The sequence below is a fragment of the Aegilops tauschii genome, chromosome 3 (genome assembly GCF_002575655.3).
Source record: "Aegilops tauschii subsp. strangulata cultivar AL8/78 chromosome 3, Aet v6.0, whole genome shotgun sequence".
NCBI lineage: Eukaryota > Viridiplantae > Streptophyta > Magnoliopsida > Poales > Poaceae > Aegilops > Aegilops tauschii.
In genome coordinates this window covers 14,902,764-14,927,750 of record NC_053037.3, presented here as the reverse complement: position 1 = coordinate 14,927,750, position 24,987 = coordinate 14,902,764, and the positions used below count along the sequence as shown (strand labels likewise).

At 48.3% G+C, this 24,987-nt stretch overlaps 1 protein-coding gene across 1 annotated transcript; it reads left to right on the top strand.

Moving 5' to 3' along the window:
• Positions 1-1,605: 1,605 nt before the first annotated feature.
• On the top strand, positions 1,606-4,014 carry LOC141042611 (uncharacterized). Its single transcript, XM_073511459.1, has 3 exons — positions 1,606-2,620; positions 2,783-3,000; positions 3,097-4,014. The coding sequence occupies exons 1-3, from the start codon at positions 1,606-1,608 to the stop codon at positions 4,012-4,014; spliced, it is 2,151 nt and encodes a 716-aa protein (XP_073367560.1).
• Positions 4,015-24,987: the final 20,973 nt, after the last annotated feature.

Below are 24,987 nucleotides of genomic sequence, written 5' to 3'. Positions count from 1 at the left end.
TGAAAGCAGCGCCCAGGCTGTTGAAGATGCCCTCCTGGTGCATGGTGGAGGAGGAGCGCAGGACCTGGAGAGGCCCGGTGAGGATACATCGGTACAACAGACGGCCAACTGAGCTGCAGTTCAGGACCTGAGGGAGTACTGTGATTAATGATCGTACAACATGTTAAAACTCCAGGGGAAATTAGTGGTGGAGTTAAGTTTACGTTCAGGGGTATCCTCGTTGTGTGTTTTGGCACAAAACCATGTATCGGTTGTGTGTGTCCAAGGGTTGTGTGTGTTCTGGCACTGGGAATTGTTGGCCCTTGTGCTTTTCTGTATTATGTGTGGGCTGCTGCTCCTCTATTAGCAAATGAGTTTGTTGCTGCTCATTCAACCGTTGTCTGCATTGGGGCGATTGATGTGCTTGCTCATCAGTGGCCTTGCTTCAGGGATACCTTGGTTTCATCATGTTAGCACAACCGATAAATTTTCTGAGCTGGAATGTTCGAGGCCTCAACTGCCCGGACTGTTGGTCCACGGTCAATGCCACCATCGCCTCCTCCTCTTGTCATGTGGTCTGCCTTCAAGAAACGAAACTCGACAATATCGACCAATTCACGGCCGCCTTCTTAGGGGGTCATCGGTTGCGTAGCTTTGCGCAACGACCGGTGAATGGTACCAGAGGGGGGATCCTGCTGCTCTGGGATGATCTCCTAGTTGAGATATCCAACATAACTACCACAACTTTCTGCATCTTCGCCATGGTCCGTGTTCGCGAATCGGGGGCAATATTTAATGTAACATCCATCTATGGTCCTACTGACCCCGCCCTCAAAGACGCTTTCTTCGCCGAGCTCCTTGGACAGAAACCGCCGGTGGGGGTGTCTTGGCTAGCCTGTGGGGACTTCAACCAAATTTATCGGGCGAGGGATAAAAACAAGAGGAATATGAACCGCAGTAGGATCAACGGTTTCCGGGTAGCGCTCGATAGCTGCGAGCTCAAAGAGATCCATCTTCAGAATAGGAGGTTCACCTGGAAGCAACGAGAGGCAAAACCCAACGCTGAGCAAGCTTGACTCCTTCTTTTGCAACGCCGACTGAGACACAACCTTCAACACGCATGTGCTCCACGCCCTCTCCTCGTCCCTCTCTGATCACTGTCCGCTTTTGCTCACCGATGATAAGGGGCCTAGGCGGCCTAAGACTTTCAAGTTCGAAAACTTCTGGGTCTCCATACCCGGTTTCAGCGAGGTAGTCCAAAAGGCATGGGATGAGCATGTTGATCACACTGAGCCCTACATCATCCTCTTCGACAAGCTCAAGAAAACGGCTCTTCGTCTGTCGCGATGGAGCAGAGGTCTCTTCTCTCGAGCCAAAGTCCATCTCCAGGCTGCCCTCCTGGTGATTCTTCGCCTTGACATTGCACAAGAAGGCAGGCAATTAAACACCGAGGAGCTTGACCTTCGGGCTAGGCTTAAGCGGAGGGTAATAAGCTTGGCCGTGCTTGAGAAAGAACGCAAGAAGCAATGTGCTCGCATCTCAAACATCAAAGAGGGTGATGCTAACACCAAATTCTTTCATAGACGGGTCAATGCGCGAAGGAGGAAAAATCATATCCACAGAATCATGAATGATCAGGGATGGGTGACCGAGCACGAAGCAAAGGAGAAGATATTCCATGAGCACTTCACGCATGCAATGAGAAGAGGGGATAGGAGTACCAAGGACTTCAATTGGGAGGAGCTTAACTTGGAGAAGCATGAGTTTCAAGGGCTTGACTACCCCTTTACCGAGAAGGAGGTAATTGAGGCGATCAACGACATGCTTAGTGACAAGGCTCCCGGGCCGGATGGTTTCACGGGTGCTTTCTTCAAGAAGTGTTGGGACACCATTAGGCATGATTTCATGAGGGCGATCGACCGTTTCGACTCCCTCCACTCAACAAATCTGCATTGGCTCAATTCTGCAAACATTGTGCTCCTACCGAAGAAGGAAGGGCTGGAGAGGGTCGTCGACTATAGACCCATTAGCCTCATCCACACTTTTGCCAAGATAATTGCAAAAGTGCTCTCCATCAGGCTTGCCCCGCACATGTCCACTCTCATCTCCAACGCCCAGAGTGCTTTCATGAAAACGCGGCGTATCCATGATAACTTCATGTATGTCCGTAACCTTGCTCAGCGTCTTCATAAGTGCAAGACTCCTTCCCTTCTGTTCAAGCTTGATATCTGCAAGGCTTTCGACTCGGTCAGATGGGAGTATTTGCTTGATCTCCTTGAGAGGAGGGGGTTCCCAAGTAAATTTAGAGATTGGATTGCGGCTTTGTGGTGTTCCTCCTCCTCGAGGGTTCTGCTGAATGGGGTGGCCGGCACCCCCATCAAGCATGGCTGTGGGCTACGCCAAGGGGACCCCATTTCCCCTCTCCTCTTTGTCATCTCTATTGACCCTCTGCAACGAATCCTTGATGTGGCCACTAGGAATGGGATGCTACATAAGATCAGAGGGAGGGGTGCTATGGTACGGACATCTCTCTACGCGGACGACGCGGCAGTGTTCATGGCCCCGATCAAACGAGATATTGACAACCTCACAGCTATCCTGAGAGGCTTTGGGGAGGTCACGGGCCTTTGCACCAACTTCCGTAAGAGTTCAGTGGTTCCCATTCGGTGCAATCACATTGACCTAGAGCACATCACACAAGGGTTGCCGGCTGTGAGGGCGTCTTTCCCTCTACGATACTTGGGGCTCCCTCTCTCTGTTTGGAAGCTGAAGTTGGTTGACCTACAATTCTTGGTGGATAAAGTGGCAAGCAAGATGACAACATACAAGGGCCAGAACATCACCACCATTGGGCGTGCGGCTCTTGTCAAATCGGTTCTCGCGTCCCAAGTGGTCTACTTCATTACACCTCTTGTCATTCCGCCAAGCATTCTACGCACCATCGACAAGCTAGAGAGGGCGTTCCTTTGGGCCGGCTCGGACAGGACGACCAGGGCCAAGTGCAAGGTGAATTGGGAAACGGTAACTCGGCCACATGATTACGGTGGGCTTGGGGTGCTCAACACGGAGAAGTTCGCGCATGCCTTGCATTTGCGTTGGCCATGGTTTGAATGAAAGGAGCCTTCCAAGCTCTGGGTGGGGCACGGGAACCCATGCGACGCCGAAGACCTCAACTTCTTCTATGCTTCTACCACCATCACTGTGGGTAATGGTGCGCGAACGCCTTTCTGGGATTCTCCTTGGCTTCTTGGTCACAAGCCCAAGGACATTGCTCCACTCATCTTCGAGGCCTCGTCACGAAAGAATTGGAAGGTGCGGGAGGCCCTCAGAAACAACGCTTGGATCCTTAGGATCAAACCTCCATCCACAGTTGTGTCCGCCGAGCATATTAGACAGTTGTTCTCCCTCTGGATGCTCCTGGAAGAGGTCCAGCTTGATGAGCTTACCGATGATGACATCTCGTGGAAGCACTCGGCCTCTGGCCAGTACACGGCGGCCTCTGCTTACAAGGCACAATTTTTGGGCCTGGTTCTTCGCCCCATGGACCAAACGGTTTGGAAGGCCTGGGCGCCACCGAAAGTGAAGTTTTTTGCTTGGCTTGCACTTCAGGAAATAATTTGGACTGCCGGCCGGTTGGCCAAGCGAGGGTGGCCAAATTGCGGTCCTTGTCCATTGTGCAAGGGCGTGCAGGAATGTGGGCCACATCTCCTCTTCAAGTGCCGCTATTCTCTGAGGCTCTGGAGGTTGGTCATTCAGAGATTCGGCATTGACGACATGGACACGACCTCATGGCACTTGATGGACTCAGTTGAGAGCTGGTGGGTGAGTACATGCGACGTCGGCACTACGGACAGGAAGGCCAAGGCGTCGATTACGATGCTCGTGTCATGGGTAATCTGGAACGAGAGAAACGCAAGAGTATTTCGGCACAAGAGCGATGCTCCGCCAATTCTGCTCAACTCCATTATGGCCGAGGCAAGCCTTTGGGTCACCGCCGGGGCAAAGAAGTTAGGGTCTTTTATTTTGCGAGAGTAATTGCCATGTCGCGTAAAGGGTGTGTGTTGTAAAAAAAAACTCTATTCTCTCCTTAATTAATACAGGAGGCAAAGCTTTTGCCCCCGTTTAAAAAAAAAGCAGACACGAGATGTCATCATCGGTAAGCTCATCAAGCTGGATAGGTCTGCTCCCCCCCCCCCCCCGTGCGCCTCCGCGGCCACTGTCAACGCTCCAAGCTCGGCGCCCTTGCTCGTCAGTCGCCTCCACGCCGACAGGCCTGCTGCCTAGTCTGGGAGATATGCGGGGCTCTTCACAGCCGACTTCTAGCTCCACGCCCGCAAGGTGTTCGATGTTTCGCCCGCAAGGTACAAATGGATAGCGATGATGAGCACTTTTCAACAACTTCATTTGCGATTCAGATGATTCGTCTGCCAACGATGAGGAGATTATGGTTGCGGCTTTGGTCATCCATGACCACATTAGTAGGCAGCGACCGATGTTTAAGGGCTCAATCCCGGAGCATACTCCGGTGTTGGATTGCAACAAAGAGTGAGGCCATTGCCTACTCTGGAAGGACTACTTCGAGTCCGCTGACCCACTCTTCAAACACAACCTATTTCGGATGGCTAGACATGTGTTCCATCATATCTGGGCGTCGGAGGGGGTGGCTTATGATAATTATTTCGAATGCAAAGAGGATGCCCTAGAAAAAGTTGGCTTCTCCTCGTATCAGAAATGCGCTGCAGCTATTCGAATGCTTGCATATGGAATACCCAGTGATCTGATTGATGAGTATGTACGGATGAGCGATTCCACATGCTTAGAATCCATGTATAGGTTCTGCATGGTTGTGGTAGCAGTATTTGGCCCGGAGTACTTGAGAGAACCAACTGCTGCAGATACAACCCGGTTGTTGGCGGTCAATGCCGATAAGGCTTTCCGGGGATACTTTGTAGCATAGATTGTATGTACTGGGAGTGAAAGAACTGTCCTTCTGCTTGGCAGGGACAGTTTATGGGCCATGTAAAAGTTTTCACTGTCATACTTGAGGTCGTGCTTCACAAGATCTATGGATTTGACACTCTTTCTTCGGCATGGCCGGCTCTCACAAGGAAATCAACGTGCTTCAACACTCTCCGGTGTTCGCAAGGCTTACAGAAGGCAACTGACCAGGGGTCAATGTTGAGATCAATGGCCACAACTACCACAAAGAATACTACCTAACTGATTGTATCTATCCTCAGTGGTCTACTCTTGTCAAGACAATCTCCAACACGATAGGAGAGAAGAGGCAGAGATTTGCCCAAGCACAAGAGAGTGCTAGAAAGGATGTGGAGCGTGCTTTTGGTTTTCTTCAACCTCGGGGCATCATTCGGTATTCTGCTAAAACTTGGAGCACCAAGATGTTGTGGGAGGCGATAATTGCTTGTGTGATCATGCACAATATGATTGGAGAGGATGAGCGTGCTGATGAAATCTTTGATCGGGGGTTTCAATTTCAGGGGGAAAATGTTGTGTGTGAGCATGGAGGATCGGCTACATCTACACAGTTCACCAAATTTCATCATCAAATACGTGATTGGAAAACTCACATTCAACTATAAAAAGAATTGGTTGAGTATATATGAGCTCATCTTGGCAACCAGATGTATGGGCTTTTTATTTATTTCAAATGTATTTGTGACAATTTAACCTTTATTTGATTTGTAAACTATGAGATTTTATTTTGTAATGAGACTATGATGTTTGTATTTGGTCGAATTATATGAGCTTTGGGCAATGTCTTTATATGTCCGCAGAAAAACAAAAATATGACGCACGGATAGGGGTGGACAAAGGCCAAAACGCCGACCCAAACGGACAATATCCATGTTCATTTGCATCGGCGCTTTGGAGTTGCGAAAATATTCTTGTTCGTGCGATCGTGGCCGTCGGCGTCGGTCTACTTGTCAACACTCGCCTATGGATAAACGGCACAAGGCAGTATGGCACAAATTGCCGCAGCCCAAAACACAGGGGCGCACTTGCGTGTTAGAAGAGGAGGTTATGTCGGATACTCCATCCCGCTTCCGTTGAATCTTCAGTCGATCCCAGCCGTTGCTTGGCGATGGCGACCCGAGTGCTAAGCTGTGGAAACGAAAGAGATCGATCATTCAGATAACAGTTATGGCGGCCTTGATTGAGCATCGATCTGCTCTGCTCTGCTCTGCTGGGGCAAATATCATTCTGCTGGTCTGAGTATCGAACGGGAATGGGATCCAAGGTTGTTGGTGCTCCCGGCCAGTAGACAGTCTCCATCCAGTGACACGACGACACCCAAGTCAAATCTCAACGCTCGCGCTATGCTCTACTACTTCTTTCACAAAAAGTTGTGAGATAGTCCAAGCTCTAAACATAGTTTTGCACGACAAATACTCAATAGTATGTACAGTATATACTTGTAATTTGCCTATGGCTGACAGGGCCTGATGAAGCAGGAGAAGTTGCGCTGAGCGATCCATCGATCGCTACACATAATATATTTTATTTCAGTAAAAAGAGAGCCATACAGTTAAGGACTCGTGCTCAGGCAGAAAGAGCTCGAATTGGAATTGAAAGTTGTGTAAAAGCATATCCAGGCCAGGACGCCAGGTAGGTACTCCTCGATCGAGTTGCACTTGTCACGGAGATTTTGACACCGTCTGACGAGTGCTAGCTGACGGTCGACATGGTAAACTTCGCCCCAACGCTTTCCTGGCGATCAGTAGCGCGGTAGGCTGTGTGTGTCTGCAGCGCCGCGTCCAGTGGGGTGGAGTCGCCGTTGCGCCGTGTTCATGTGCCGCTCGCGCTATGCTCTACTGCTTGACAGAAAGTCGTGAGATAGCCCAAGCTCTCACCATAAATTTGCACGGCAAATATATATACACTTGTATAATTTGCCTATGGTTGACAGCACCCGATGAACCATGAGAACTTGCGCTGATCGATCCATCGATAGCTACGCATGATATATATTTCTCAAAAAAAGAAAAGCTTGTCCAAATCGAGCGATACAGTTAAAGACACGTGCTCGGACAGGAATAGCTCGAATTGAAAGCTGTGTACGTAAAAGCAGATCCAGGCCAGGACGCCAGGTAGGTACTCGACCAAGTTGCACTTGTCACGGAGATTTTTTTGACAGCGTCTGACGAGTGCTAGCTGACAGTCCACATGGTAAGCTCCGGCCGTTTCCTCAACGTTTTGCCGGCGGTCAGTAGCGGCAGGCTGTGTGTGTCTGCAGCGCCGCGTCCAGTGGGGTGGAGTTATCGTTGGCTCCGTTGCATGAGCCACTGAGCTCGTGCCCCGTGACACTGGGCTCAGTCAAACGCACAGAGATGAGAAATACTACGATAGCCAGCAGAGTTGGAGGAACGACGGAGGAAATTAGGGCGGCACCGGGTAATTATTGGAGTATTTTATCGGTCGTGGAATCAATCATTCGTGGCTGAGGACGTTTCCGGCCGATTTGTGGAGCGCGATGTCACCTCACCTCATGTCATGAAATATTTGATTCTTTGTTTGACCCGGGGTTTGTCAGCGTAGTACTAGGTGGTGGTTTTCTTTGCTTCCACTCTAGAGTCCTGTCCAGTGTGTAGCCCCGAGATGCATGCACGCGGTGCTTTTGGGAAAAGATCAACACTAATGTTGCATGATAGAGAGGAGTAGTCAGGGCATCTTTAACGCTAACCTTCAAATTTGCTCCGACATCTTTGTTGGAGTAGGGGACCAATTCTCAGAAACCACAGGAGGCAACCATTCAACTACCCATATTCATCCGACCTCAATTTTATTTTATTAGTCCACACGTTCAACGCTACCCATATCCATCCGATCTCAATTTTATTTTATTAGTCCGCACGTTCAAATAGCCGCATGTATAGTCTAAAATAGTTTAAATTTTCAAATGCAGCAGTAGTTCAAATTTTAAAAAATTAAATGTTATAGTCTAACATTTTTATGCCGCTTAACCGTCCACAGATGCTCAATCAGACCCTTTTTCTGTTGCTCGTGAGTTGCTCGATACCAAATTTGTTAATGTACTTGAACAAACTTTTCAAACGTGGCTGGATTTGGTGGGGAAGTTCGATAGGATCACTTATGTTCTCAAATTCAAGACCTATGGCAGCATCCTCACCCTCATCCTTTACAATCATATTGTGCATGATCACACAATAGGTCATCATCTCCAACAAAGTCTTCGGATCTCATTGTTAAAGGTCCACAAACAACTGCAAAACATGCCCGTAGAACTCCAGAAGCCCTCTCAACATCCTTTATAGTTGCTTCTTGCCTTTGGGCAAAGTGAGCTTTTTTCTGACCAATTGGGTTAGAGATGGTGTTCATGAAGTAGCCCAAGGGGAATAGATACCATCAACCAGATAATAGCTCATGTTGTACAATTGTACTCATGCCCGTTGATAATATAGTGGCAAGGAGGAGCTTTCCTTCAATCAACTTAGCAAACAGCTGTGATCACTACAGCACATTGATGTCATTGCCAGACCAGGGCTTACCATAGAAAGCGTGCTAAATTCAAAGATCTTGTGGTGTAACTGCTTCAAAAATGGTGGTGGGCTTCTTAACATGACCTTAATATTGCCTTTGTAGAATTTTTGGGCAGTTCTTTCATTTCCATGCATGCAGTCAAGTGATCCGAACTCTAAACATAGTTTTGCACGACAAATATATACAATTGTATAATTTGCCTATGGTTGACATCACCTCATGAACCAGGAGAACGGTCAAAGCCCGAGGGGAACTTGCTCTGCTCGATCCATCGATCGCTACACATAATATAATTTTTTCAGAAAAAAGAGACATCCAGACAAGTTGTCCATATCGAGCCACACAGTTAAAAGACACACGTGCTCCAGTTTAGCTGCACATCAGTCAGCTGATGTAAATTCGGCGTCAATCGATTTCTGAATGAATGAAGGAAGGAGATGTGTCCAGAGGTTGAAGAAGACTGTGGGCCATTGATTTAGCATCCAACGATGCAAAAATCGACTGACCTCAAACTAAAAATTCAGCTGACTGATTTCTAGCCATTCCCCACGTGCTCGGTCAGAATGAGCTCGAATTGAATGAGCTCCATCGAGTAGCACTGGTCACGGAGATTTTTGACAGCGTCTGATGGTCCACATGGTAAACTCCGCCCGTTTGCTTTGCGGCATGCTGTGTGTGTGTGTCTGCAGCGCCGCGTCCAGTGCAGTGGAGGTGGCCGTTGCATCCGCCGCTGAGCTCGTGCCTCGTCACACTGATGACCTGGGGTACTGGGCTCAGTCAAACGCTGAGACATGAGATATACGATAGCCTGCGAAGTTGGAGCGGCACTGGGTAATTATTGGAGTATTTTATCCCTCGTGGAATCAATCATTCCTGGTTGAGGGGGTTTCAGCCCGGTTTGTGGGGCACGATGTCACCTCACCTTCTGTCATGAAATCTTTGATTCTTTGTTTGACTCGGGGCTTGTCAGCGTAGTACTAGGTGACTACTAGGTCGTTTGCTTCCCTTCCACTCCAAAATCCAGTCCAGTGTGCAGTGCCGATATGCATGCGCAGGCGGTGCTTTTGGAAAAAGATCAACACTAACACAAAAGGTAAATGTCAGTCGCCTGAAAATCCAAGCTTTGATCGGTCGATCATCACTACAAGAAAGGAGGCGCCAGAGGGAAAGAAGAGACAACCGCGACCCGGGGGGGGGGGGGGGGGGGGGGGTGATCTATCTTAGGGTGGGGGTGGGGGTAAAAGAAGGGTGGTGGTGCAAGTTCACCGGAGAAAAAACAGGCGACGCCCAGGGCTAGAGGGATGGCTGGGGGCGGCAGCAAGACCGACGGTGGGAGGAGGTTGAGGGGAGGGTGTTGAGGCAACAAACCTGACAATGAATACTAGGGGTCCAAACAAGGGGCAGAGCCTAGCTACGGCGCAAGTGTACACTCGGATTTAGCGAGTTCGGGCCCCTCTCTGAGAGATAACAACCCTAAGTCTCATGCCCGGAGGCTAGTGTTTTCTTTTGGGGTGTACGATTACAATTGGTGCTGAACCCTTGCCATGGAGTTAAGGGGATGCTTATATAGAGTGCGCCTCGGCCCATCAATGCCACGTTACAAGGGAGTTGAATGAGCATAACTATAGCAGTTATAAATAAATTTGAAGTATAGCGTTAAGCCATCCGACCATTGCAGTTCTCACGTCGCCCTACACCTCCTCTGTCCGAGTGATGCTGGCTTGGCCGACTGGAGGGAAGACGTCCGAGTGTCGTTGGTGCATCCGAGTGGATTTCTTGGGGTGCGCATGCGAATGTGCCTTTGGTCCCGGGACCTTCCAATGATGATGTGGGGCCCTAGGTGGGCCTTAGATGTCAGGTCTATGACCCTACCCTTGGTGGGTGACCCCATCATTAGCCCTGAATCGCTAGAGGTTTCGTGGTACGAACGGATCAAACCCTTGGATTGGTCCTAGTGCTTCGGACGGCACTCGGGATCTGCTGCCAAGTGGCTACCCATCGTACCTCGAGTGAAATCGCAATGGATTCTGATCTATACATCTTCTTATTGATCGGATTGGTCCGATTGCTGGCCAAAACTTGGTGGCATTCGTTTGTCTCTCGGGAGAGATAGACTAGAGGTCCGACTAAGGACATGCCATGTAACTCGAGTGACGACGCCGGCGCCTGGTCTAACTATCCGGAGAGATGCCACTCATTATCCTAAAGGAATGCCAACGCGGGTCATCTCCGTGTCCAAATTTACAAGGCTTGCGCCTTGGAGCCTAGAAAAAGGGCCAAGTTAACCCGCAGAGGGGCGTCGAGCTCATCCCGTTGCAATCCTGAAGGTGAGTTTGAAGGAAATATGCCCTAGAGGCAATAATAAAGTTATTATTTATTTCCTTATATCATGATAAATGTTTATTATTCATGCTAGAATTGTATTAACCGGAAACGTAATACTTGTGTGAATACATAGACAAACAGAGTGTCACTAGTATGCCTCTACTTGACTAGCTCATTAATCAAAGATGGTTATGTTTCCTAGCCATTGACATGGGTTGTCATTTGATTAACGGGGTCACATCATTAGGAGAATGATGTGATTGACTTGACCCATTCCGTTAGCTTAGCAATCGATCGTTTAGTATGTTGCTATTGCTTTCTTCATGACTTATACATGTTCCTATGACTATGAGATTATGCAACTCCCGTTTACCGGAGGAACACTTTGTGTGCTACCAAACGTCACAACGTAACTGGGTGATTATAAAGGTGCTCTACAGGTGTCTCCAAAGGTACTTGTTGGGTTGGCATATTTCGAGATTAGGATTTGTCACTCCGATTGTCGGAGAGGTATCTCTGGGCCCTCTCGGTAATGCACATCACTTAAGCCTTGCAAGCATTGCAACTAATGAGTTAGTTGTGGGATGATGTATTACGGAACGAGTAAAGAGACTTGCCGGTAACGAGATTGAACTAGGTATTGAGATACCGACGATCGAATCTCAGGCAAGTAACATACCGATGACAAAGGGAACAACGTATGTTGTTATGCGGTCTGACCGATAAAGATCTTCGTAGAATATGTGGGAGCCAATATGAGCATCCAGGTTCCGCTATTGGTTATTGACTGGAGACGTGTCTCGGGCATGTCTACATAGTTCTCGAACCCGTAGGGTCCGCACGCTTAACGTTTCGATGACAGTTATATTATGAGTTTATATGTTTTGATGTACCGAAGGTTGTTTGGAGTCTCGGATGTGATCACGGACATGACGAGGAGTCTCGAAATGGTCGAGACATGAAGATTGATATATTGGATGACTATATTCGTGAAGGAAATATGCCCTAGAGGCAATAATAAAGTATTATTTATTTCCTTATGTCATGATAAATGTTTATTATTCATGCTAGAATTGTATTAACCGGAAACATAATACATGTGTGAATACATAGACAAACAGAGTGTCACTAGTATGCCTCTACTTGACTAGCTCGTTAATCAAAGATGGTTATGTTTCCTAGCCATAGACATGAGTTGTCATTTGATTAACGGGATCACCTCATTAGGAGAATGACGTGATTGACTTGACCCATTCCGTTAGCTTAGCACCCGATCGTTTAGTATGTTGCTATTGCTTTCTTCATGACTTATACATGTTCCTATGACTATGAGATTATGCAACTCCCGTTTACCGGAGGAACACTTTGTGTGCTACCAAACGTCACAACGTAAATGGGTGATTATAAAGGTGCTCTACAGGTGTCTCCAAAGGTACTTGTTGGGTTGGCGTATTTCGAGATTAGGATTTGTCACTCCGATTGTCGGAGAGGTATCTCTGGGCCCACTCAGTAATGCACATCACTATAAGCCTTGCAAGCATTGTGACTAATGAGTTAGTTGCGGGATGATGTATTACGGAACGAGTAAAGAGACTTGCCGGTAACGAGATTGAACTAGGTATCGAGATACCGACGATCGAATCTCGGGCAAGTAACATACCGATGACAAAGGGAACAACGTATGTTGTTATGCGGTCTGACCGATAAAGATCTTCGTAGAATATGTAGGAACCAATATGAGCATCCAGGTTCTGCTATTGGTTATTGACCAGAGAGGTGTCTCGGTCATGTCTACATAGTTCTCGAACCCGTAGGGTCCGCACGCTTAAAGGTACGATGACAATTATATTATGAGTTTATATGTTTTGATGTACCGAAGGTTGTTCGGAGTCCCGGATGTGATCATGGACATGACGAGGAGTCTCGAAATGGTCGAGACATAAAGAATGATATATTGGACGACTATATTCGGACACCGGAAGTGTTCCGGAGAAGTTTCGGATTTAACCGGAGTGCCGGAGGGTTACCGGAACCCCCCGAAGGCTATTGGGCCTCGTGGGCCCAATTGGTGGAAGAGGAGAGGCGGCCAAGGGGCAGCCGCGCGCCCCTCCCCCTCAAGTCCGAATTGGACAAGGAGGGGGGGCGGCGCCCCCCTTTCCTCCCCCCTCCCTCCTTCCCTCTCCTCTCCTAGTCCAACAAGGAAGGGAGGGAGTCCTACTCCCGGTGGGAGTAGGACTCCTCCTGGCGCGCCTCCTCCCTGGCCGGCCGCACCTCCCCCCTTGCTCCTTTAATACGGGGACAGGGGGGCACCCCAAGGACACAACAATTGATCGTTTGATCTTTTAGCCGTGTGCGGTGCCCCCTCCACCATAGTCCACCTCGATAATACTGTAGCGGTGCTTAGGCGAAGCCCTGCGTCGGTAGAACATCATCATCGTCACCACGCCGTCGTGTTGACGAAACTCTCCCTCAACACTCAGCTGGATCGGAGTTCGAGGGACGTCATCGGGCTGAACGTGTGCTGAACTCGGAGGTGCCGTGCGTTCGGTACTTGATCGGTCGGATCGTGAAGACGTACGACTACATCAACCGCGTTGTGCTAATGCTTCCGCTTTCGGTCTATGAGGGTACGTGGACAACACTCTCCCCTCTCGTTGCTATTCATCACCATGATCTTGCGTGTGCGTATGAATTTTTTTGAAATTACTACGTTCTCCAACAGAGTTCAGCCGGGTGTTTTACGTGTCTGAGTGCATGATGACCGTTAGAGGGCGGTTGTTCGGACCAATGAGTGTCCCTTTGGAAAGGAGCAGGGGCAATCAATCAGATTGATTCGCTGTTGGAGTTTCGGGACTTGAAATCGCACGCAGAACGGCTAGTGGGGGAAAGTGGGGCATGTTTCCTCGATTTCTGCCCCGTAATCCGCCATGTGATCCGTTTTCCCTGTGCGCGTGACCGCCATGGATGCCGTTCGATCCAGAGACCAGCGGCTACGAATTCGCGGGGTTGATTTTACCCGCGGTATAAGAGGATGGCGGGCTAGGGTAATTCCCCTAGATCCCCTTTTCACTCTCCACCCGCTCTGCTTGCCCCGCTACTCCCACCACCACTTCGCATACTCGATCGTTCTTAGAGGATGGGGAAGGACACGACAACGAAAGTTGGATTGAGCGAAGAAGACCGAGAAGGGCTCATCATCAAGCCTGGCCCGGCGGCGGCAGGCCGAGCTTCAGGGGATTGGATCCCCTCCCGCGTCACGTGGAAGCGACTGATGGAGGTGGAGGCGGAGGGGCTGATTCCGGCAGGCCGCTGGAGGCTATCGGAGGCCGACGACCCAGAGCCCGCACCGCAGGTGGACGAGCGGGTCCTCCTCGCCACACACTATTGCTTTGGAACCATGCTTTGGAACCGTGAAATCCCCACACCGAGCGAGGGTTCACAACGCGTAGCATGCGCTCAAACTTAATTAGGCTTGGAATGGGTCGACCTACTATACGGTAACTCGAAGCAAAGAAGAAGAATATATGCACCCTGGTAACCTTTCTCGTCGTTGGTCGAAATGATGGACGTCCACGCGGGCCCACGAATATATATAGGCTTGCTGCCCATAACCAAGCGAGTGAGAGTGTGTCCAAAGACAACCATTATTGCATGCGTGTGTCCCGAACATATTTATGGAGGTGTATGATGCATGCATATGTGTTAAATACCCAACCCAATGCACAACATTGATGTGGTGCATGCGTTGAAAATCGCAGAGGTACCCACACAGAGCAAGAGGTCGTTCATGACGTTTCGTGTGCTCGGCCCCCCCTTCGATCCAGCGGGATGGATTCATGTGTACAGATGCGCTATTATATATATGTAATCTAATATCATGATCTATATCAAGACAAAACAAAAAATTAATCCCCTCCTAAGTCAAATTAATTAACCTCTCTCGCGCTGTCGGTGAAAGTGATGGACCAAGCTGGTCACCCCCCATCGACACGTACTATATATACACCTAGTAACACAACCGTAAAAGAATTAATCCTCCTTGTTCGTCAAATGCGTACCTCTCTCTTGCTGGGTCAAAGTGATGGACGACAAACTCGCGGGCCCAACACAGAAGCGAAGCGTACGTCGTACGCGAGTGATCATCCTATATAGGACTACGTACCACCGTCTGCATGTGGCCCAAAGAGTTGTTTGTGTGATGTTTGAATACGCAATGCACAACTTTGATGTGGCACCACGTATATAGGAAACCAAAAAGTCCCCACAGAGAGCGCGAGGTTCATGACGCGTGGTATGTGCTATATGTATGCCCCCATTCGACGCGTGGTATATATGTACTTGTACTGTATAGCACACACCAAAAAAGAATCATTCCTTGATGATCAAATTAACCTCTCTCTCATTGGGTCAAAGTGATGGAGGAAAACCTCGCATGCCCACGGATGGATGCGCCACACGCGAGTGAGTTCCTATATATAGGGCAATCACCGCCTGCATGGTATTGCGTGATGTTTGAATACCAATATCAAGTACAACTTTGATGTGGAACCTGCCTCGGGAACCGAAAAGTCCCACATGGAGCGAGGTTATGACACGCATATATATAGAGGATTCATGTTGCCCCCTCTTTGACATGTACATACTCCTATACCGTGCATATACGTAACATAAACCAAAAAAGAACCATCCTTGTTGGTTAAATTACCCTCTCTCTCGTTGTACGTTCAACTGATCGACGACGACCTCGTGGGCCCACAGAGAGAGGCACACACGAGTGATGTCATAGGACAAAACCACCGCGTGTGCATGCGCCCGTGTGTTATGTGATGTTTGAATACCCAATGCACAACTTTGACGTGGCACATGCTTCGCAAAACGGAAACACACTACACCACGATGTGTGTAGCCCCCTCACTTCAAGCCGGTGGGAGTGTGTACGCACGTGCTCGAACTTTGATATGGAAACCCACCATGATCCACACCACACACATGCCAAGATGAATCCGCCTTTTGGTCAAATGCCTCTCGTTGTCGGTGGAAACTGAAAACCTTTGCAGGCTAACAATGGGCACGTCGCCGATAACCGCACGAGGGAGAGTGTCCGAGAGGACCACCAATGCATGCATGTGGCCCGAACATTATGTATGAAAGGGCTGTGTAATGATTTAAATAACCAATTCATGACTTTGATGTGGCATATATGACTCACAAAATGATCAATAATCCCACACGGAGGTTCACGACTCGTAGTGAACTGCCGGACCCCTCCCCCCAGCCCCCACACACAGACACACACATCCCGCACCACCACAGCCACTCTGAGGCATGTCAAACTTTTCCCGCAGTGAACATGTGACGAAAGGCGGAGTGTCGTGTTAATTTTTTAAAAACATACATCATTCGGCCGTTTTTATACATTGATTGATTTCCTAGGGATTTAATGTGCAAAAATCAAATTTGAGCTACATGTGCACCAAAATGGGTTGCAAAACCATATGTGTCCTTGGGTGCATGTTTCCCTGTGCAAGTGATTTCAAAATATCGAGAATATATATTTTTAAAATCCAGTAAATCCGAAACTTAGTTGAAATTCATGAAACTTATCGTGGTCTCATACATGGACACCAGTAGACTCTGATATTGTATTTTTTTCCTCAACGAGACCCATTTTGATATAATCTTCTTACAAATGGGAGATTATTAAAAACTGGCAACCAATATCTCATACGGATTATTTATTCGGACCGTGTGCGGTAGATCGTGCCATGCTTCAGTTAAGCAATAAAGCGGTAGAATGAATCATCAATAAACCAAAAAATATACGTGCTGCCACACGTCCCGTGTGCCGTGCGAGCAGGCGTGAGTTGACTGGACGCATGCGAGCAGTCCACCGCGCAGGCATACCGGGAGGCGTGTGCAGGTGTGCATATTGACGGGAGGCGTGCGAGTAGCTGTGTGAAATGATGGTAGGAATGGCAAAAGTCCGCCGCGCAGGCTCACCGGGAGGCGAGACAGCTTTTGACCGCAGCCTGCCTCGCTCCCACTGGTCTGTATTAGTTGTGCGCCCGAGCCGCCGGCCATAATAGGCGGCCGCACCCCCGGTCCACAGTGGTCACCAACATTTGGACTCTGGAGTGTATAAGGATGCCACTAAAGTGCACCATCGGAGGGAGTGGTAACGCCGGGGCTCGTGAAGCACCCGCGCAATGCGTGAAGCTGGGCACAGAGGTTGCCGTCGCCGTCGACGAGGTCTCGCGCGGGCAGCAGCACGACCTTGACTTCGTCGGCGCCGTCGTGCCCCCCAGCCGGAGCCAGAGGTCAACAGCAACTCCGACAACGACTGCGACTCCGATGGAAAACCAGTTAGTCCTCTATATACCCATTTGTGCGGCAAACATATCATGTGTTTTCTCTGGTTACTCCCCCCCTCTATAATTTTTCTGGAATACAAATCATATGGTTATGCTCTCTTAGTCCATGAAATCAGAGTAATTAAGATCCGTTAGCTGCACGTAGTGTATTGATTGTTTGAATGTTATCCGTATAGAGTTAGTGATTAATTGTTTGTTCTGTACAAATGATTTTTGCTAATAATCTGACTAGGGTTAGCTTGCGTGCCAATAATTCGTGGCCAGATCTTGAGAATTGATTTTGAATGTCCTACATATATGTTTGTGCCTTTTTTGTTACAGATCTTGAGAATTGATTTTGACTGTCCTACATGCACTACAAGAATCAGGAACTTTGCCGTCTGCCATGGCTGAAGTCAAAGGCATGCCGGGCGGACGGCAAAGGCCTTTGCCATCAGCCAGCAGACGGCAACACATCCGGCTGAACAAACTACAACAAAGGGCACTTTGCCGTCTGCTGGCAGACGGCAAAGATGCAAAGGCCTTTGCCGTTTGCCAGCAGATGGCAAAGGGCCTGGACGACACACGTGGTAGCTTAGGTCCGTTAAGGGTTAACGACATGCTTTGTCGTCTGCTGGCAGACGGCAAATATGCAAAGGTCTTTGCCGTCTGCCAGCAAACGGCAAAGCAACCATATAGGCAGCCCAGTGCCGTCCCAGGTTGCACAGGTAGCTGCCACGTGGCAGCTTCGCCGTATGCCAGCAGACGGCAAAGAGCCTGTATAGCCCCTGTTTTTTCTGTTTTGTCTTAAATTCATTCAATTTCAGAGAATTTCACATATATATATATATATATATATATATATATATATATATATATAGACACACACACACACACATTTGAAGATATATATACACAAGCATACCAACACATATCCAACAACAAGTTTCCAACAACAACAAGTTTCCAACAACATATCCAACAACAAGTTTCCAACACGTATCCAACAACAAGTTTCCAACAACAAAGTTCATCGTACAAAATGAAAATAAAAAGGAAGCACAAGGAGAAGAGTAGACTCCATGAACACAAGCTTCCTCATCTAAAGCAAACCTGCAAATTGGGAAAGAAGAAAGTTAGAAAAAGAAGAAGACTAGCTAGAAGAAGTAGAAGAAGAAGAGGAAGAAGAAAGAAAGAAGAATTTTCTTCTCTTTATTTTCTCCTCTCCTCTTCTTTATCTTCTTCTTCTAACTAAGGTAGGTAAAAATGCCATTTTTTAGCTAAGCTAGGTAAAAATGCTAAGTGTAGGTCATTTTGGAGCTAAGCTAGGTAAATAGGTCATTTTGGAGCTTAGTTAGGTTATTTTGTCATTTTGGAGGAAAATAAGCTAAGTCTATGTCATTTTGGAGCTAAACCAAGGTTATCATGCCATTTTTTAACTAAGTATGCTAAGTATGTCATAAATGAACTGAAGAAGCTAAGTATAGGTCATTTTTTAGCTAACCTAGGTAGTTATGCCATTTTTGAGCTAACTAAGCATATTTATTCATTTTGGAGGACAAAATGGCAAGTGTAGGTCATTTTAGCTATCCTAGTTAAAATCACTCATTTTGGAGGTAGGTAAGGTTATTTTGTCATTTTGGAGGAAAATAAGCTAAGTCTATGTCATTTTGGAGCTAAACCAAGGTTATCATGCCATTTTTTACCTAAGTATGCTAAGTATGTCATAAATGAACTAAAGAAGCTAAGTATAGGTCATTTTTGAGCTAACCTGGGTAGTTATGCCATTTTTGAGCTAACTAAGCACATTTATTCATTTTGGAGGACAAAATGGCAAGTGTTGGTTATTTTAGAGCTATCCTAGTTAAAATCGGTCATTTCGGAGGTAGGTAAGGTTATTTTGTCATTTTGGAGGAAAAAAAATGCTAAGTATAGGTCATTTTATAGCTATCCTAGGTAAAGTATGTCAGTTTGGAGCTAAGTAAGGTTATTATGTCATTTTCGAGGAAAATAAGCTAAGTAGAGGTCATTTTGGAGCTAAACCAAGGTTATTATGCCATTTTTAGCTAAGTGAGCTAATTATGGTATAAATGAACTAGCTAAGCTAAGTATAGATCATTATTGAGCTATCCTAGGTAGTTATGCCATTTTTTAGCTAACTAAGCATATCAAGTCATTTTGGAGGAAAAAATGCTAAGTATAGGTCATTTTATAGCTATCCTAGGTAAAATATGTCATTTTCGAGCTAAGTAAGGTTATTATGTCATTTTCGAGGAAAATAAGCTAAGTATATGTCATTTTGGAGCTAAGTAGGTCATTTCTTAAGCTAAGTATGCATTTGTTGAGCAAAACACTTGGGAAAACTTACCATCATCATGGAGGTGAAGGACCGGTCAGGTTTGCGCCAGTGCCAGACGGAGAAGGACCGGTCGGGGTTGCGCCAGTGCGAGATGGAGAAGGATCGGTCGATGCTTGTCTGGAGGTATGCTGCACCAAAGATCATTTGCAATGTCTCGTTAGCATGATGCAACTGAAATGTGAATACTAGTAACTAATGACCATTCAAATGAAACTCACCGTGTCCGCTATACCAACCTGGGGCATCAGCGGAGGGGTCTGACCATTGTTCTGGCACACGGTCTGCACATTTTGTTGTCATGAGTCAGTCATATTAGTTAGTAATGAAACGAACATTACGTGCATGATTTGGCTAATATGCAGGAGAAACTTACCACGAGGAGCTCGTTTAGGGCCCGGTGAGACGCGTCGTTCCGGTTCCTCTCCGCCTCCAACAGAGTAGCCCTCCTCTCCTCCAAGTCCCTCTCCCTCTACACCGCCTGCTTGTTTGCCTCCGCTAGAATCTCGCGGGCCCTAGCCTCGATGGCGAGCTCCATTGGCCGTGGACGAGGCCTTATCTCGGGATCAGAGCTCGTCTGGCGCTTCTTGATCTCCGGGAGAGTTCTAGGACAACGTATGAGTCCATCCCCAATGGCTACTGAGCCATGGTACCTCCCGCCACCAGTTAGCATCACGATCTCTGGATCAAAAGGACTCTGGCTCGGGTTGAAGTCCTCCCCTTTCCTCGTCTTCCCAACGTCTTTGTACCTCACAAGCTTGTTGTGGGAGGATATGTTGGTGAAGCTCTCTGGATGATCGAGGTCATCCTCAGAGAATGCCTTGGCCTTCTTGTACGAGACGGTATGGGCCATGGCATAGAGGTCATACAGCGATGGCACGTCCTTCTTGTTGTGTCGCTCCTAAAAGAGAGGACCAAAATATTAGGCTCAAGCTAGCATGAAGAATGAAATCGCATGAATCGTGAAGCAAACCACATACCCAGTGATCCCCGTACTCAAATAGGTTGGAGCTCCCTTGATGGTGTGGCACACCTTGCATTTGGGCACGCTTATCCCTGGCCTTGTTGTGGACGATTAGCCATTGGGGAGAGCAACACTCATCCACCAACGCCTCCCAACAGTCCATCCTATCCGCACACCATCTCGGGGGCACCTAAGTTAGACAAAGAGAAATTTCAGCGCTACGCCTACGAATCAAATCAAGGAAACTATGTACAAGGCCTTAAGAATAGGTAATTACCTTCATGTACTTCTCCTTACTCAGATACATGGCGCGACACTTCTTCTTGGCCCTCTTAATGTTAGTCGAGGCGTAGTAGTCTCGAATAACCTGCACCCAAGCCTCGTGCCATAAGTTCTGAAGTAGGCGCTTGCACTTGGCTTCGAGAACCATAGCCGCGTCTACCACGTGTTCCTCAAGACACCAGTAGAAGGTCTGCAATCAAACAAGACAACACTGATTAGTACAATCACTAGGTACTGTTGATTTTTAATTCTTTAAAGGACAAATTACCCAAAACCATCGGATCACAATGTCGGCCACTGTCTCTCACAAGACACCGTTGACCCTCTCCTCCGGCGGGGCCGGGTCAGCCATGTACAGCTCCCAGCTTAGTGCTAGCTATGGAACCTCACCCTCACCAGGCAACGTGACACACCCCGGGAAGTTGTGCCGGCAAAGCACACCAAGGACCGGGTTGGGCCTGCGGACACTAGGGGCGTGTTTCCAACCCATGCAGTATGACAAGGCCAACACATTAGATATTAATTTGAAGAAACATGAAGGCAAAAGGTTAAAAAAGAGTAAATGCACTTACTTCTCCCCGTTAGGCTCAATCAACCACCTCTGATCGCGGGTTGGCGGCACGGTCGGGAGCTTTGTACCACCACGCTGGTAGAACTTCTTGCCCCCTCAACCAGCTCGCCCTCGCTATAGCTATCATCAGAAAAGGTGTCCACGCCACCATCAGCATGTCCACTAGCCTCCGGAGTCACGTGGGACGAAGATTCTGGGACCGGAGTCTCCTGGGACGAAGACTCTGGGACCCGAGTCTCGTCGGACGAAGGCCCGGCGACTAGAGGCTTGTCGGCCCGAGGCTCGTGGACCGGGGTCCGAGACGGGTCTAAGTCAGATGAGTCGTCCTGAAACGGAGCACTCCCGTGGTCCGGAGAATCAGCTGGGGGTGGCGGGAGGAAGGCGCAGCAGCCTTCCTACCTCTCATGCCGCCACGTCCACCTCTAGAAGCCCTCTTCATCTTCCCCCGACCTCTCCCGACCGAAGAAGAAGCGCCCGCCGGTGTCTGCATACTGTCTACCAGCGCTCTCCGAACGTGCTGGGGTGGAATAATAGCACCCCTCCGAGCACGCGCCAAGGAAGGAGGCTCGGAGCGCTCTCGACCCGCGCCCACCATTTGTCAACGCCTACAGTGACAAAGAGTAAACGAAATTAGTACAACATAAACATAATAAAATTTTTAAGTGTGTATCATCATCATCATGAACATAACAAAAAATTGAACACCTAATAACTTGAACTAATTAATAATATATATATATGTACATAATAATAATTGAATACCTGACCTAACTCATAATTCACAAATATATGATCCCGTCGGCCTCTGGAAGGCCGAAGAGCACCTTTTTTGGGAGGTGTGGGGGGTCAGGGTGTCGGGGGTGTCGTGTCGGGGTCAGGGTGCTGTGTCGGTGTCGGGGTGCCGTGTTGGGGTGTCGGGGTGTCATGTCGGGGTGTCGGGGATGTTGTGTCGGGGTGCTGTGTCGGGGTTGGGGTGCCGTGTCGGGGTCTTGGGGTGTGGTGTCAGGGGTCGGGGTGTCGGTGGTGTCGTGTCGGGGCGCTGTGTCGGGGTCGGGGGTGCCGTGTTGGGGTCGGGGTGCTGTGTCGGGGTCGGGGTGTCGAAGCCGTGACGCCCCCAATTTGACCGTACACTAATCATACACACAGACGTGTACGATCAAGATCAGGGACTCACGGGAAGATATCACTACACAACTCTAAACACAAATGAAAGTCATACAAGCTTCATATTACAAGCCAGGGGCCTCGAGGGCTTGAATACAAGCTCGATACACAAGCGTCAGCGGAAGCAACAATATCTGAGTACAGACATAAGTTAAACAAGGATGCCTTAAGAAGGCTAGCACAAAAGCAACACGATCGAAGAGCCAATGTGTCCTGCCTGGGACCTCCTAACTACTCCTGGTCGTCGGCGGGCTCCACATAGTAGCATCCGTCGGCGGTGGCATGTGGCTCCAAGGATCCACCATCTGGTTGCATCAACCGGAAAGAAGAAGGAAGGGGGAAAAGGGGTAGCAAAGCAACCGTGAGTACTCATCCAAAGTACTCGCAAGCATTAGATCTATACTAAGTATGCATAGGTATCAAAGGAAGGGCTGTATCTGTGGACTGAACTGCAGAATGCCAGAATAGAGGGGAAAGGCCTAGCCTATCGAAGACTAGCATCTTCACGCAGCTCCAAGCATCTTGCAGCATGTAGAAGAGTAAAGAATAGCATTTTATAATTAACAAGCATGTTGTAAAATTAATGCCCAGAGATCCTTCCTCGACTCCCTGCGAGGAAGCAATCCCGGGGCCACATATCCAACACATATCATGTATCCATTTCTAGTTGTAAAAGATCAGGATACAAGTCTGAACGTCCATTACCGAGGACATGATATTCGAATATATATCTTCCCTGCAGGGGTGCACCACATTTTCCAACACGCTCGATCACTCTGGCCGGACACACCTTTCTGGGGTCAATGCCCGGCCTCGGAAGATCAACACGTCGCAGCCCTACCTAGGCTCAGCAGAGAGGTCCCCGCCGGTCTACATCCTAAGCACTCCGGGGTCTTGCGCCCATCGCCCGTTGCACTCTGGGTCGTTGCGAGCAGGGTGAATACCAGCACCGCCTCGGATGGCCAGCACGATCCGACCGTGCCACAATGCTGAACTGGACGTCTGACAAAGCTTCGGCTGATACTACAACGTCGAGGCCCATAACTATTCTCGCGTGGTGGTTAGTGCCTAAAGGCCAAAGGCCAATTCAGAACAAATACCCAAACCTGTTAGTGCATTATAAAAAGAAGTGACGGCTGTCGGGACAAGTCCGGAGCTATCACCCCTCCTGGGTGATACTGCTAAACAGCCAGCCGCCACCGTAACAACTCCTCGGGTGCTCTCCGGGCCCGCTCGACTTTCACCAATGTCTCGAGTAAAGTCAAGGTAACCGTGTGTCCAAACATCAAGGGGAAAACCTGAGGAATCACCCCCAGAGGATTCCACTCGATGTGATCATCAAGGTGAACGTAAGAGGATCCACCCTCGAGGTTCACACTTGAGGTGTTGCACGACAGAGCCGTATCGGGAATGGTGAAAGAGGAAATCACCCTCATTGACCACGACCGAATAGCTACACTACAAAGATCTCATCAGGAGTGATGTAAGAGGTTCCACCCTCGGCACTCGATGGTAACTCTGCAGAGTCTAGCAACAAAAAGGGGTGTGATGTGATGTAAGGTGTCGGGCTCTGCCCGTTGATCATGTTGATCGAGTCGTCAATGATGAAGCAGGGGCAACAAGGACAAGGTGGGGGTCACTGATGGATCACTATCCAACCTATACTAAGCAGTTTAGGATAAGCAGGTAAGGTACAATGAGCAGGTTACAAAAGCAGGCTATGCATCAGAATAGGAGCAAACAATAACAGTAGCAAAATCTAATGCAAGCATGAGAGAATGGAATGGGCGATATCGGGATGATCAAGGGGGGGGGGGTGCTTGCCTGGAAGCTCCGCTGAAAGGGAAGAAGTGTCGTCGTCGACGTAGTCGATCATAGGGGCATCCGTAGTGGTCTCGGGGTCTACCGGGGAGAAGAGGGGGAAGTAACAGTAAATACATAGCAAGCAAGAGCATAACAGGACAACAGGCAGAGCTAGACGTGTTCTAACGTGGTGCTACACGATACCGGCGAAGGGGGATAACGTCCGGAAAGTTTTCCTGGAGTTAGACATTTTCGGATAAACGAACCGGAGGAGAAAAGTTCGATGTTCACTATGCTAGGGGTATGTGACAGATGAACGGAGAGCGCATTGGGATTCGTCTCGTCGTTCTGAGCAACTTTCATGTATAAAACTTTTTCATCCGAGTTACGGATTATTTTCTACGATTTTTCAAAGATTAAACAATATTTTGAAAATCCCTGAAATTCTGCTAAGTCTGAGAATTCGTCAGTTTTAAACATCTTTTAGCTGTTTTCAAAAGGCTACAACTATGGATCTGTAGCGCCTTGATTTTGTGCTTTATATCAATTTTGATCATTTTTTCGTGATCTACAGGATAGTAGCACTTTCATCTCTGTTAGAGTTCATTTGCTTGATCATCAACAACTCTAAATTAGCTATGAAATTAAAGCTCTTTTTTGGTTTTCTGTTAAC

What these genes read in the sequence shown, in the direction of transcription:
- LOC141042611 (XM_073511459.1), top strand. Translation starts at nt 1,606, where the DNA reads ATGAATGATCAGGGATGGGTGACCGAGCACGAAGCAAAGGAGAAGATA. An exon ending in GGGCCTTTGCACCAACTTCC is followed by an intron (nt 2,621 to 2,782) that starts GTAAGAGTTCAG and finishes TGGTGGATAAAG; the next exon opens with TGGCAAGCAAGATGACAACA. An exon ending in GCAAGGTGAATTGGGAAACG is followed by an intron (nt 3,001 to 3,096) that starts GTAACTCGGCCA and finishes TTTGAATGAAAG; the next exon opens with GAGCCTTCCAAGCTCTGGGT.